The sequence below is a fragment of the Oncorhynchus clarkii genome, chromosome 7 (genome assembly GCF_045791955.1).
Source record: "Oncorhynchus clarkii lewisi isolate Uvic-CL-2024 chromosome 7, UVic_Ocla_1.0, whole genome shotgun sequence".
NCBI lineage: Eukaryota > Metazoa > Chordata > Actinopteri > Salmoniformes > Salmonidae > Oncorhynchus > Oncorhynchus clarkii.
Window position 1 is genome coordinate 71,740,071 of NC_092153.1, and position 13,155 is coordinate 71,753,225.

At 43.5% G+C, this 13,155-nt stretch overlaps 1 protein-coding gene across 1 annotated transcript in view; it reads right to left on the reverse strand.

Moving 5' to 3' along the window:
* The window catches only part of LOC139413799 (plexin-A1-like), a 311,289-nt gene that overhangs the window by 73,859 nt on the left and 224,275 nt on the right, over positions 1-13,155 (reverse strand). Inside the window, exons 12-14 of the mRNA XM_071161567.1 lie at positions 8,164-8,315; positions 4,969-5,092; positions 4,676-4,812 (exon numbers count right to left, since the gene is read on the reverse strand). Of these exons, the coding sequence (XP_071017668.1) occupies positions 4,676-4,812; positions 4,969-5,092; positions 8,164-8,315 (413 nt within the window). The remainder of the gene's footprint in view (positions 1-4,675; positions 4,813-4,968; positions 5,093-8,163; positions 8,316-13,155) is intronic.

The following is a 13,155-nucleotide window of genomic DNA, read 5'->3' on the forward strand; positions in this document are numbered from 1 at the left end:
CTTTTTACAATCATTCTTTATATAATTTATCTTTCTTTCTTAGTATGGTTTCTTCTTCTTTTTATTCAGTTCGTCACCTGATTTCTCAATTTGTAGTATGTTTACCAATCGGTTGTGCAGCCAAACTTATTTGCCATTCCTTTTGCCTCATCCCTCTCAACCATACAATGTTTTAATTTCTCATCAATCCACAGGGATTTAACAGTTTTTAATGGTTAGTCTGGTTGCTCCTCAATACACACCACAGAGCAACAAATATTCATATACATCAACAACATAGGAATCACTACAAAACTTATTGTATGACCTCTTATACACTATATTAGGCTTTGGTATTCCTAGATATGGCTACTATATTGTGGTCACTACATCCAATGGATTTGGATACTGCTTTAAATAAACATTTCTGCATCCTTAGTAAATACGTGACCAATACATGTTGATGATTTAATTGCTGTGCTGTTTGTCACTACCCTGGCAGGTTGACTGATAACCTGAACAAGGTTGCAGGCACTGGTTACAGTTTGAATCTGTGGGCAGCTTAATGAAAGCCAGTCAATAATTAAATCACCCAGAATATATATCTCTGTTGATATCACATACATTATCAAGCATTTCACACATGTTATCCAGATACTGAGTGTTAGCACTTGGTGGTCTATAGCAGCTTCAGGTGAGGTAGATGAACCTGTAGCCATATTTCTTCAACAGTGTGTGTGATGAGTGCACAGACTTTCCTATCTCACAACAATTATTTTGTACATAAATCCCATCTATTGTGGACCAGAAACAGAGAGAAGGAGAGAGAGGAAAGAGGACAAAAACACATTAGTGAGACACCAGCAGCTGAAGGGAAACTAAGTGGAAGGGAAAATAAGCTAGGGTGCATTTCTGCGAGCACATCCCGCTGTCTCGTAACAAGCAATTTAAACGCCCCATCTTCCAGGGCATGGCTGAAAGGTGAACGGGGAAGAAGGGAAGGAAAATAAGAAAAAGAAAAGCGCCTTTTCCACATTCCGCTTGCGCCGTCTTGTTGCCCGGGCAACAACTTTCATAACACTTGCCGGCGAAACCCGCGGTGCGCCGTACATATACTGCTCAAAAAAATTAAGGGAACACTAAAATAACACATCCTAGATCTGAATGAATTAAATATTCTTATTAAATACTTTTTTCTTTACATAGTTGAATGTGCTGACAACAAAATCACACAAATAGTATCAATGGAAATCAAATGTATCAACCCATGGAGGTCTGGATTTGGAGTCACACTCAAAATGAAAGTGGAAAACCACACTACAGGCTGATCCAACTTTGATGTAATGTCCTTAAAACAAGTCAAAATGAGGCTCAGTAGTGTGTGTGGCCTCCACGTGCCTGTATGACCTCCCTACAACGCCTGGGCATGCTCCTGATGAGGTGGCGGATGGTCTCCTAAGGGATCTCCTCCCAGACCTGGACTAAAGCATCCGCCAACTCCTGGACAGTCTGTGGTGCAACGTTGGTGGATGGAGCGAGACATGATGTCCCAGATGTGCTCAATTGGATTCAGGTCTGGGGAATGGTCGGGCCAGGCCATAGCATCAATGCCTTCCTCTTGCAGGAACTGCTGACACAGTCCAGCCACATGAGGTCTAGCATTGTCTTGCATTAGGAGGAACCCAGGGGCAACCGCACCAGCATATGGTCTCACAAGGGGTCTGAGGATCTCATCTCGGTACATAATGGCAGTCAGGCTACCTCTGGCAAGCACATGGAGGGCTGTGCGGCCCCCCAAAGAAATGCCACCCCACACCATGACTAACCCACCGCCAAACCGGTCAGCTGGAGGATGTTGCAGGCAGCAGAACGTTCTCCACAGCGTCTTCAGACTGTCACATGTGCTCAGTGTGAACCTGCTTTCATCTGTGAAGAGCACAGGGCGCCAGTGGCGAATTTGCCAATCTTGGTGTTCTCTGGCAAATGCTAAACATCCTGCACGGTGTTGGGCTCTAAGCACAACCCCCACCTGTGGACATCGGGCCCTCATACCACCCTCATGGAGTCTGTTTCTGACCATTTGAGCAGACACATGCACATTTGTGGCCTGCTGGAGGTCATTTTGCAGGGCTCTGGCAGTGCTCCTCCTGCTCCTCCTTGCACACAGGCGGAGATAGTGGTCCTGCTGATGGGTTGTTGCCCTCCTACGGCCTCCTCCACGTCTCCTGATGTACGGGCCTGTCTCCTGGTAGCGCCTCCATGCTCTGGACACTACGCTGACAGACACAGCAAACCTTCTTGCCACAGCTCGCATTGATGTTCCATCCTGGATGAGCTGCACTACCTGAGACACTTGTATGGGTTGTAGACTCCGTCTCATGCTACCACTAGAGTGAAAGCACCGCCAGCATTCAAAAGTGACCAAAACATCAGCCAGGAAGCATAGGAACTGAGAAGTGGTCTGTGGTTATCACCTGCAGAACCACTCCTTTATTGGGGGTGTCTTGTTAATTGCAGTTTGATTTCACAGAAGTGTGATTGACTTGGAGTTACATTGTGTTGTTTAAGTGTTCCCTTTATTTTTTTGAGCAGTGTATTTTGACAAGGTTGTTGTAGGCCGGCAAAAAATTATGTGAGAAGAGAGGGCCAGAAATAGAGAAACAGAGAGAGACAGAGAGAAAGTGGAAGAAAGGGGTTGCAGAGGGAGTGGGTGAATGATTAGGGTAAATGCACTTTGATTAAAGCGGCCGTGTTGAACTCTGAGACAAAGAAAAAACATTAGGGCGTGAGGGACACGTGGAAAAGTCAGGTCACTTTTCACATCCATTATTTTAGGGACAAAGAACATCACTATGCTAGAGCGGGTCTGAAAGGACAATGCTATGTATGTTCTGTTCCAATATCAAAAGTCTAGTGCGGGGGTCACCAACCTTTTCGAGCATGAGAGCTACTTGAAAAAAATGAAACTTGTCTCGAGCTACTATTTTTTTCATAGCTTTCAAATCGGCACATTCTTCTCTTCTCCTTTACCCTGCAACTCTTTCCCTGGTCCTTGGTGTACAAGAGATGTGTTTTCTGTTAACATACCTGGTCAAATAATGGTTAATAAACTACAAAGGTAGCCCCATAAAATTATATTTCCCTGAATTCTGTTTTTTGTTTTATTTTTCCTGGTTTGGGATTTTTTTTCCCATTTTTTACTCGCAATATTACAATTATTCATAGAGAAACAATGAAAATGGATGTTCTGAGTCTATGTCAATGCTTAAAACACACATCAATAATATTTTTGAGGTCTGAAATATATATTTGAATGTAATTCCCCTATAATTGAGCATCTATCAAGTGATGTATCGTGATGTTTCTGCTGTTAGGCCTACTGCGGCAACACATGTCATGACAAAGTCTGCAAAACAATCGCCACCCAATTGATACAAATAATCATTATATAGTTCTGTCAGGTAAGCCTAGACCGTCAGATAAACGCTGGGAGCAATATTCCTGCAATTTAATTGGCAGATATTGTGTTAAGTTTGGCTTTTTACCAGGGATAAAGTCAATGTGGCTTTGATTGAACTAGACAAAGTGGCAGCAAACCTCCCAGTGGGCATCCACCTTGATTTCACCTATCCTGTTTTTTCAGATTAGTGCAGATGAAGGAGATTAGGGGAGGAAGCTACCTTTGACTATTGAGAGGAGCCCTCGTGTGACTGTAGCAGAACAGATCAAGATGACTAACCCTAACCCTGTCATATTATATTATCACCATCCATTTGTATCGCTAGTATTTGGAATTCTATACCAAATACAGCAGCTGTCTTTTCAGGGCTAGTCAAGGTTTTAGCTCAACATGTTTCCTCATATCAACAGATGTCATTGCAGCATGCATATATTCCCCTTGTATAAACCGTGTCACATATGGCTGTCTATATACCACCCACCAATCATATCGATAGTGCTTACATTAAATCTAAAGCTAATTGTTCCAAGAAACTACAGTCTGCGTAGCAAGATAAATGTATGGGCATTTCCAGGGTCTTTAAAGGGGGGCTGAACTGGCTGATTTTGCCTGAGTTTTCCTCTTCCTCATTAAGAAATGCGACTGAGAAGATAAAATTAGTGTCTTGTGGGGTGGTTTGATGTGGGCTGTGAACATTTGATTGTCTTCTCCCATGTTCTCCTCTCATTCAGTTTTCATTCTTTTCGTTTTCCATGTCCCCAACCCTCTTCTTAGATGTGTTAACAAAGCATTCTCCTCTCTGTGAGGTTCTGACCATCTGATAATATGTTCATTTGAGGCTTTATATGAGTGCACGGAACCCTGCGAGTTCACGGTGTGTGTGTGTTTCACCATGATGGACTATGAAAGCAGAGATCGCTCGCTGCAGGAGAACAGACTCTGTGTATCGTGTTTTCTCACCTTATCAAGCTCGTAACATGTAGCGCAACGGGCAAACATGATTACTATAGAGAGTATTTGAAACCCTAATTCTAGGGTTGCTCTTCAATGGAGGGTTAACAATAGAACGTTGGTCATGCCCGTAGCAGAGATAGTCATTCTCAAAATAAACACAGTTAGTGTGACCACTTACAACAGTTAACTTATAGAGATATCGATACAGCACTAAACACATTAATGTTATCAATAATAAACAATATCCCAAAGACAAGATGAGTGGGCGATGTGAGAGTTTACCTCTCGAAGCGGCAGGGATGGAGGCCGATCTTGACCGCCACAGCGCTGCCAGCGTTGAGGTGGCTCCCCTCAATGGTGATGCGAGTTCCCCCCGAGAGGGGGCCCTTGGAGGGCTGTACCCGTGTGAAATAGGGAGACTGGGGAAGAGGAACACACCAAGAGAAGACATCAGATATAGGAATTAATTTGTTCTGGGATCAAATGTTGTTCTGGGATCAACTGTTGTTTTTCAATTAATGAAAGAACACAACCTTACAGAAGGACATTTCAACACAGGTATGATGAGAGCTTACCACAAAAGTGAAGGCCTTGGGTGAGACGACTTTGTAGTCGGTGTGTGTGCAGTCCCTCACACATACTTCCACGTGAGCCTCCTGCACACGGTAACCTGTCGCATCAGCCAGCTTACACACGATCCTGAGACAGAGACAGAGACAGACAGAGAGAGACAGAGAGAGACATTTGATCATAGCCATTGACATATCCATAGCATTAGTCCAAGGGTAACCAAGCCATAGAACGTGGCAATAGCCCTGCACATATCCATAGCCATGCTGTGTGTGATGATGACATCCACTGGTTCCTAGAGAGGTACGATAGGAGAGAGGTTCAATGTGTCTCTATTAGAGGTCGACCGATTATGATTTTTCAACGCCGATACCGATATTGGAGGACCAAAAAAAGCCGATACGATTAATCGGCCATTTTTTAAATATTTTTTATTTGTAATAATAACAATTACAACAATACTGTATGAACACTTATTTTAACTTAATATAATACATCAATAAAATCAATTTAGCCTCAAGTAAATAATGAAACATGTTCAATTTGGTTTAAATAAGGCAAAAACAAAGTGTTGGAGAAGAAAGTAAAAGTGCAATATGTGCTATGTAAGAAAGCTAACGTTTCAGTTCCTCGCTCAGAACATGAGAGCTGGTGGTTCCTTTTAACATGAGTCTTCAATATTCCCAGGTAAGAAGTTTTAGGTTGTAGTTATTATAGGAATTATAGGACTATTTCCCTCTATACCATTTGTATTTCATTAACCTTTGACTATTGGATGTTCTTATAGGCACTTTAGTATTGCCAGTGTAACTGTATAGCTTCCGTCCCTCTCCTCGCTTCTCCCTGGGCCAGAACCAGCGACAACGACAACAGCCACCATCGAAGCAGCGTTACCCATGCAGAGCAAGGGGAACAACCACTCCAAGGCTCAGAGCGAGTGACGTCTGAAACGCTATTAGCGAGCGCTAACTAGCTAGCCATTTCACTCCGGTTACACCAGCCTCATCTCGGGAGTTGATAGGCTTGAAGTCATAAACAGCGCAGTGCTTGACGCACAATGAAGAGCTGCTGGCAAAATGCACGAAAGTGCTGTTTGAATGAATGTTTAAGCGCCTGCGTCTGCCTACCACTGCTCAGTCAGATACTTAAGATACTTGTATGCTTGTACGCTCAGTCAGATTATATGCAACGCAGGACACGCTAGATAATATCTATTAATATCATCAACCATGTGTAGTTAACTAGTGATTATGATTGATTGTTTTTTATAAGATAAGTTTAATGCTAGCTAGCAACTTACCTTGGCTTACTGCATTCTCATAACAGGCAGTCTCCTTGTGGAGTGCAATGAGAGAGAGGCAGGTCGTTACAAATACCGATTTCCGATTGTTATGAAAACTTGAATTCGGCCCTAATTAATCGACCATTCCGATTAATCAGTCAACCTCTAGTCTCTATGAGTGTATTAGAGGAGATTATAACCCCATAAGCCTTGTGTTTGGCCTTGGGCGGCGGCTTGCCAAATGAAAATTCATTTTAGAAATGATTCAGGCAGAGGACGAGAGTCTGAGGTGTTGGGCACCGCGGGCGAGAACACACACAGACATGTGCTAGCATGTGTGTAATCAGCGCGGACAGACCACACACACAGAGGATTGAGCACACACATACACGGATGCATGCATGCATACACACACAAACACACACGCACACAGAGCCCTCATGTTTTACCCTCCTCAGACACTCTGGACTGTTAATTAGCCACATCAAATGAGACAGGGAGAGAGAGAAGGAGAAAAGAGAGCTGGATTTAAGTGAGAGGGGGGTGATTAATTGAACAAGCTCGTATCCTTCCCATCTCTCTACTGTCCCCCCCCTCACTCCCTCCCTCTCTTTATCCGCCTGCAATGATTTATTAACTCCGTTGCTTTTGTCCTCGCTGTAGGTGGCCACGGCAACCGCTCTCCATCGCCGTGGCGATGACGTCTGCGTTCCGATGCAATTATTTGTTTGGTCTCACGCAGGCAGGGACAACAATTAGAGTGAGGAGAGTTTTTAGGAGATGATTGTGTAAATGGAGCCATTTTCACTGGCATCATCACAGTGATGATAAGAGGAATATCAGGTAGACAAATTGGAACCAAATAACAGAGTGAGAGACAGAATGATATAATGTATGTGAGTGTGAGAAAATAATCTGACGATGTACAGATGTATTATTATGTGTGTATACTCTATTTGCATGTGCTGTATGCACACAACTTACTGTCGGAGGACATGTGTGTTTGCACGTGTGTTTGCGCATCTACTCCTTTGTGAGAGCGTGTGGGCTGAGCTTGACCAGACCTGAATCCGTGGCGACCTTCTCCAATCGACACACTGCACATGCCAGTTAACCTTAACCTTTGTGCTCATTGCCGTAACCTGCCTCCTCCGTTACGGCTCTGACAAGTTCACAGAGATGACACGAGCAGTCACTTCCGAGTCGCTCCATATGGGGAAAATGTCTTTAAATCAGCCTGACTGGTTTAGAGTGTGGACCACTGCCGCCAAGTGTTTGCCATCATGGCAACGTGCCCTACTTGTAACCGAAAAGACGGGGGTCAAGCGTTAGCCCCTCACGTTTGGAGGGGACAGCAGGGTTGAAACAAACACAAGTATCCTTGAAACAACTATCTTCATATACAGTAGGGTCGAAATATGTTTAAGTACAGATATAAAGCAAATAAAAAAAATATCCATCCACTTTTATGATTGTAGGATATTTGTCAGTACCGATGACAGTGATGCAAAGTGTTTTTGTTTGTTGACGGACCTTGTGGTGCTTGGGGAAATGCATCTTTCCAAAGTCATTTACGCTTCTAAACACTAAGGTCCTTCATATAAGCATCATACACTCTCACCATGAGTCAGTGAGAGTTTATGACGTCAGCGTGATTTGAATACGGTTGAAAAGGTGTTTGTGCATGATCTGTATCTCTTAGTGAGCCAGACAAGTAATCTAGGATGCCAGGAAGTAAGAGACTAGGGCATTTGTGGACTGAGACAAAGAGATGAAAGAGAAGAAAGTGAGATGGGTAGATAGAAAATAGGGCTAACAGTTGGAGGGAGGGGAGACATGCATACCGAGAGAGAGATACAGAGATGGAATAAGGCATCAAAACAGAGGAAGGAGTACAAAGAGACTAATAGTCACTGACTGTTCAGCGCTGATGTACTCTGCCTCCACGGGGGTGCAGGCCACCTTGCCGATGCGGACCCCCGTCTGGATGTCCTTGAACTGCAGACCCAGGTTCTCCCCCGTGATGGTCAGCATGGTTCCACCCTGTCTGGGACCTGTCTCTGGAGACAACTGGAGAGGAGTGAGGACAGACCTGAGTTTCTAGTTTTAATTTCACCCGCACAAATACAGTGAAATGAATTTATTGCAAACTCCAAATCCAACAATGCAGTAAGCACTAAAAATAACAAGGCATAACAAAAGCACACAATAAATAAAGATAAGAAGAACAAGCTATATACAAAGTCAGTTCCAATACCATATTTACAATGTGCAGAGATACTGGAGTGATGTAGGTAGACATGTGTTGGGCTAAGGTGACTAGGCATCATGATGCATGATAAATAGAGTGGCTACAGCGTATATGATGATTGTATGTGAGTGCGTGTGTGTCGAGTCAGTATAAATGGGTGCGCATGTTGTGAGTGTGTTGGCGTGTCAGTGTGTAGAGTGTGTAGAGTCCTGTGAGTGTGCATAAAGACTATAAATATAAATTAAATACAAGGGTCAACTCAGATAGCCATTCTGTTAGAAGCTGTTCAGGAGCCTGTTGGTGTCAGGCTTGATGCACCTGTACTGCTTACCGTGCGAAAGCAGAGAGAACAGTCTATGTCTATTACTGTTATAAGCTAGTACTATTATCATTATAGGACTCAAACCTAGGTCCCTGCACCATTCAGTCTGGTTTTGACAATACGTGTGTATGAATGCCATGCCAAAAAAGCACCATTGCATTGACATTTAACAGAGACAGATCTTGATATTGGATTCGAAAGGTTCATTTCCAGTCGTGAACTCGCCCATCCAACATATTGCCACAGGTGCATGTTTATGTTGGTCATGTTCACACACCGTTCGCAGCTCCCACAAATGAGCTTTACTTTTAGCAGTGATTTTCAACACAGATTTGTTAATACACACCTCCACCCAAACAGCCCCTTTATCAAAACACCAGCTGACCAGTCTTTCAAGTCTCACTATTCATCTGCTAAATGCTATTAGGAGTTCAGGTTATGACCCATTTTCTTTAGTGAATGATCCTGAGGGTGCTTTAGAGGTGCTCACGGTAATGGCTGCCCACAGCTGCCCTGTACTAATCAGAGGACTATTTATCTGGACCTGTCCAGACAATGGCCCCGTCTATATCATTCATCTAGCATGATTAAGACCTGCGTTAATTAGATTAATGCTGAGGGTAACATCCATTTGTCTGACCCACCCACCCTGGTTATTCACTGTTATTCGCTCACCCCCTCTACAACTGCTGGTCGCTGAGGTGACATTTTGACCCCCGGCGGGACAAAGTTGGTGTGTGTGTGTGTGTACACACACATGAGGTGAGCACTCTTACAAGCATTCGTGTCCTTCGCTCTCTCAATCCACATAGACATGCATGGAGACAGACAGACCTTTACACATGCATGTGTGCACGCACACACACACACACACCTCCCCGTATTGGAGCACAGCAGGTCACACTAACATTATTAGAATAAAGCAGCCAAATTCAACTGGCGGGCCAATTCCAAACTCAGAGAAGGGTCAATCTGGACTGGACAACATCACATTTTGTCATATAAAAGTCCAATTATTTTTTAGACAGCTTAAAAAAAAATCTACCTGGCACAGCGGTCTCTAACTCAGCAACCTCTTTTTATCACGCTCTCTCAAAGCAACGCCCACCTCTACTAGTGCCCTGTTTAATCCAATTGCGTGGTTATATGCAAATACAAGAGGCCGCATCTCACCCAATCGTGTCAATCCAAATATCCTCTGTGGAACCTTGGGACAAGCAGGCAGAAAGATTTGACAGCGGTTCAACTGTTATCACAGACAGGTGCTAAGTTGCCAGTATCTTTGTTAATATGGCTTCTTAAAAAAGAATAAACGTTGACTCTGAAAACCGTATATTCAAAGACAGTGGACAGTATAGCCAAACGGTATTGATTCATTCTCCCCACAACTAGCACAAAACCAATGTGCCTGACATGCAGCGAGTCAGTAGCTCTGGTGAAAAGTGCCAATGTTAAGCGCCATGATGACACCAGGCATAGTACATTTGATCAGACGTATCCCCTGAACACGAAGGTGATAGATAAACCAACTCAAATCCCAATATGAGAGTTCCACCAAAGTCAAATACAATTTTATTTGTCACATGCGCCGAATACAACCTTACAGTGAAATGCTTACTTACAAGCTCTTAACCAACAACGCAGTTTTAAGAACCCCCCCCCCCCCAAAAAGTAAGAGATAAGAATAACAAATAATTAAAGAGCAGCAGTAAATAACAATAGCGGGGCTATACAGGGGGTACCGGTACATGGTCAATGTCAATGTGCGGGGGCACTGGTGTCGAGGTAATTGAGGTAATATGTATAGGGGGGGGGGGGGGGGGGGGGGTGCAAATAGTCTGGGTAGCCATTTGAATAGCTGTTCAGGAATCTTATGGCTTGGGGGTAGAAGCTATTTAGGAGCCTCTTGGACCTAGACTTGGCGCTTCGGTATCGCTTGCCATGCGGTAGCAGAGAGAACAGTCTATGACTAGGGTGGCTGGAGTCTGCCAATTTTTAGGGCCTTCCTCTGACACCACCTGGAATAGAGGACCTGCATGGCAGGAAGCTTGGCCCCAGTGATGTACTGGGGGGTACGCACTACCCTCTGTAGTGCCTTGCGGTCGGAGGCCAAACCAGGCAGTGATGCAACCCGTCAGTATGTTCGATGGTGCAGCTGTAAAACCTTTTGAGGATCTGAGGACCCATGCCAAATCGTTTCACTCTTTTGAGGGGGAGTAGGTTTTGCCGTGCCCTCTTCATGACTGTCTTGGTGTGCTTGGACCATATTAGTTTGTTGGTGATGTGGACGCCAAGGAACTTGAAGCTGAAAAAGTCCTTGTCAATTCTCTGACAACCCAACAAAGTGCAATGGAGTGTTCATTGAGGAAAGCTTGGGTTTGGGAAAACACACACAAAAAAAAAAAACATTTAAAGACGCTGAGATGGTTAAAGGATGTATGTGTGAAATTGCCGACACTTTGCTTGAAAGTAAACAAAAAGATGAGCTCAGGGAAATTATCAACCAGATCCCACTGTCAGATTCCACAGCAATGAGGACAACTTGAAAATTAGCTGAAGATAATAGGTCGCCTAGTGGTTAGAGTGTTGGACTAGTAACCGAAAGGTTGCAAGATCGAATCCCGGAGCTGACAAGGTCAAATCTGTCGTTCTGCCCCTGAACTAGACAGCTAACCCAATGTTCCTAGGCCGTCATTGTAAATAAGAATGTTCTTAACTGACTTGCCTAGTTAAATAATGGTAAAATAAATGTAACTTCATGAATCAACAGAGAACACTGATAATGCACAGCTTCTGGTGTCTAACAAAACAAAAAAGGAATTATGTTTTTATTTATTTCACCTTTATTTGACCAGGTAGGCAAGTTGAGAACAAGTTCTCATTTGCGACCTGGCCAAGGTAAAGCAAAGCAGTTTGACACATACAACATCACAGAGTTACACATGGAATAAACAAACATACAATCAATAATACAGTAGGAAAATCTATATGTGAGGAGCTATTGGTCTTTACAAATCTAGAAGCAGACACACGGGGATAAGATATCCATGAGGTCATCAAAGGGATGCTGATGGAGCTCCAGCCATGACAGGAAGAGGGAGGGGACTGGTTGCACGTTTGAAAGACGACCCCCCTGACCTGACATCATATCACTGCATCATCCACCAGTATGTCCTGTGTGCCAGTCTGGGAAAAAAGTATTATGAGGTCATCACAATGATGATGAAACTGATCAACTTTTTGAGAGCAACATCACTACAACACCGCCTGCTATGAGGCATTCTGACAGAGGCCAATGCCAGTTTTGATAACCCCCTACAATGTCAGGTGGCTTTGGAACGCTTTTGGGCCATTCAGGAGGAAATCAAAGCTTTCGTATCAGAGCAAAAGAGTGACAAGGCAACTCAGTTTTCTGAGTTTTTGGAAGATGAGGAGAAAAGGGAAACAGTTGCATTTTTTACAGACATTGCATCACACCTTAATCAACTAAATGTTTAGCTGCAGGGACGGGACAACACAGTGTGTGATATGATAACAGCAGTCTGGGCTTTCCAACAGAAATTTTAGCTTTTCAAGAATGATCTCCAGGGAGAACTTGTCCACGTCCCCAATCTTCTGGTGTAAACGCAGGGAGAACTTGTTCCCCAATCTTCTGGTGTAAACGCAGGGAGACAAAGATGTTACCAAACCATGTTGATTTCATCCAGAAGCTGATGGATAACTTCAAGGCTCGCTTTCATGACTTCACTGTTGGAAGAGAACTGCTGCTGCTCATCCAGAACCCCACCTTGGTCACAAATGTGACAAAGTTGTCAGAAGAAGCAAAACAGATCTTCAGATGGGTAGATGTTACATCACTGCAAATGTAGTTGACTGAGCAGCAAGAACATGTGACTTTGAAGGAGCAAGCTGCTGATTGCGACCCTTTCACTTTCCGGGGAAAGATGGTGCTGCAGCTGATGTCCCTGTTCCCAAGACACTGGCGCTATACATCCAGACCATGTTTGGCTCCACATAAAGCATTCAGTCCCCTTGCCTTTTCCACATTTTGTTACATTACAGCCTTATTCTAACATGTATTATTTAAAACAATTTACTCAGCAATCTCCACACAATACACCATAATGACAAAGCGAACATACGTTTTTTGAAATTATTGCAAATATATTAAATAAAAAACAGAAACACCTTACTTACGTAATTATTCAGACCCTTTGCTACGAGACTCAAAATATAGCTCAGGTGGACCCTGTTTCCATTGATTATCCTTAAGATGTTTCTACAACTTAGAGTCCACCTGTGGTAAATTCAATTAATTGGACATGATTTGTAAATTG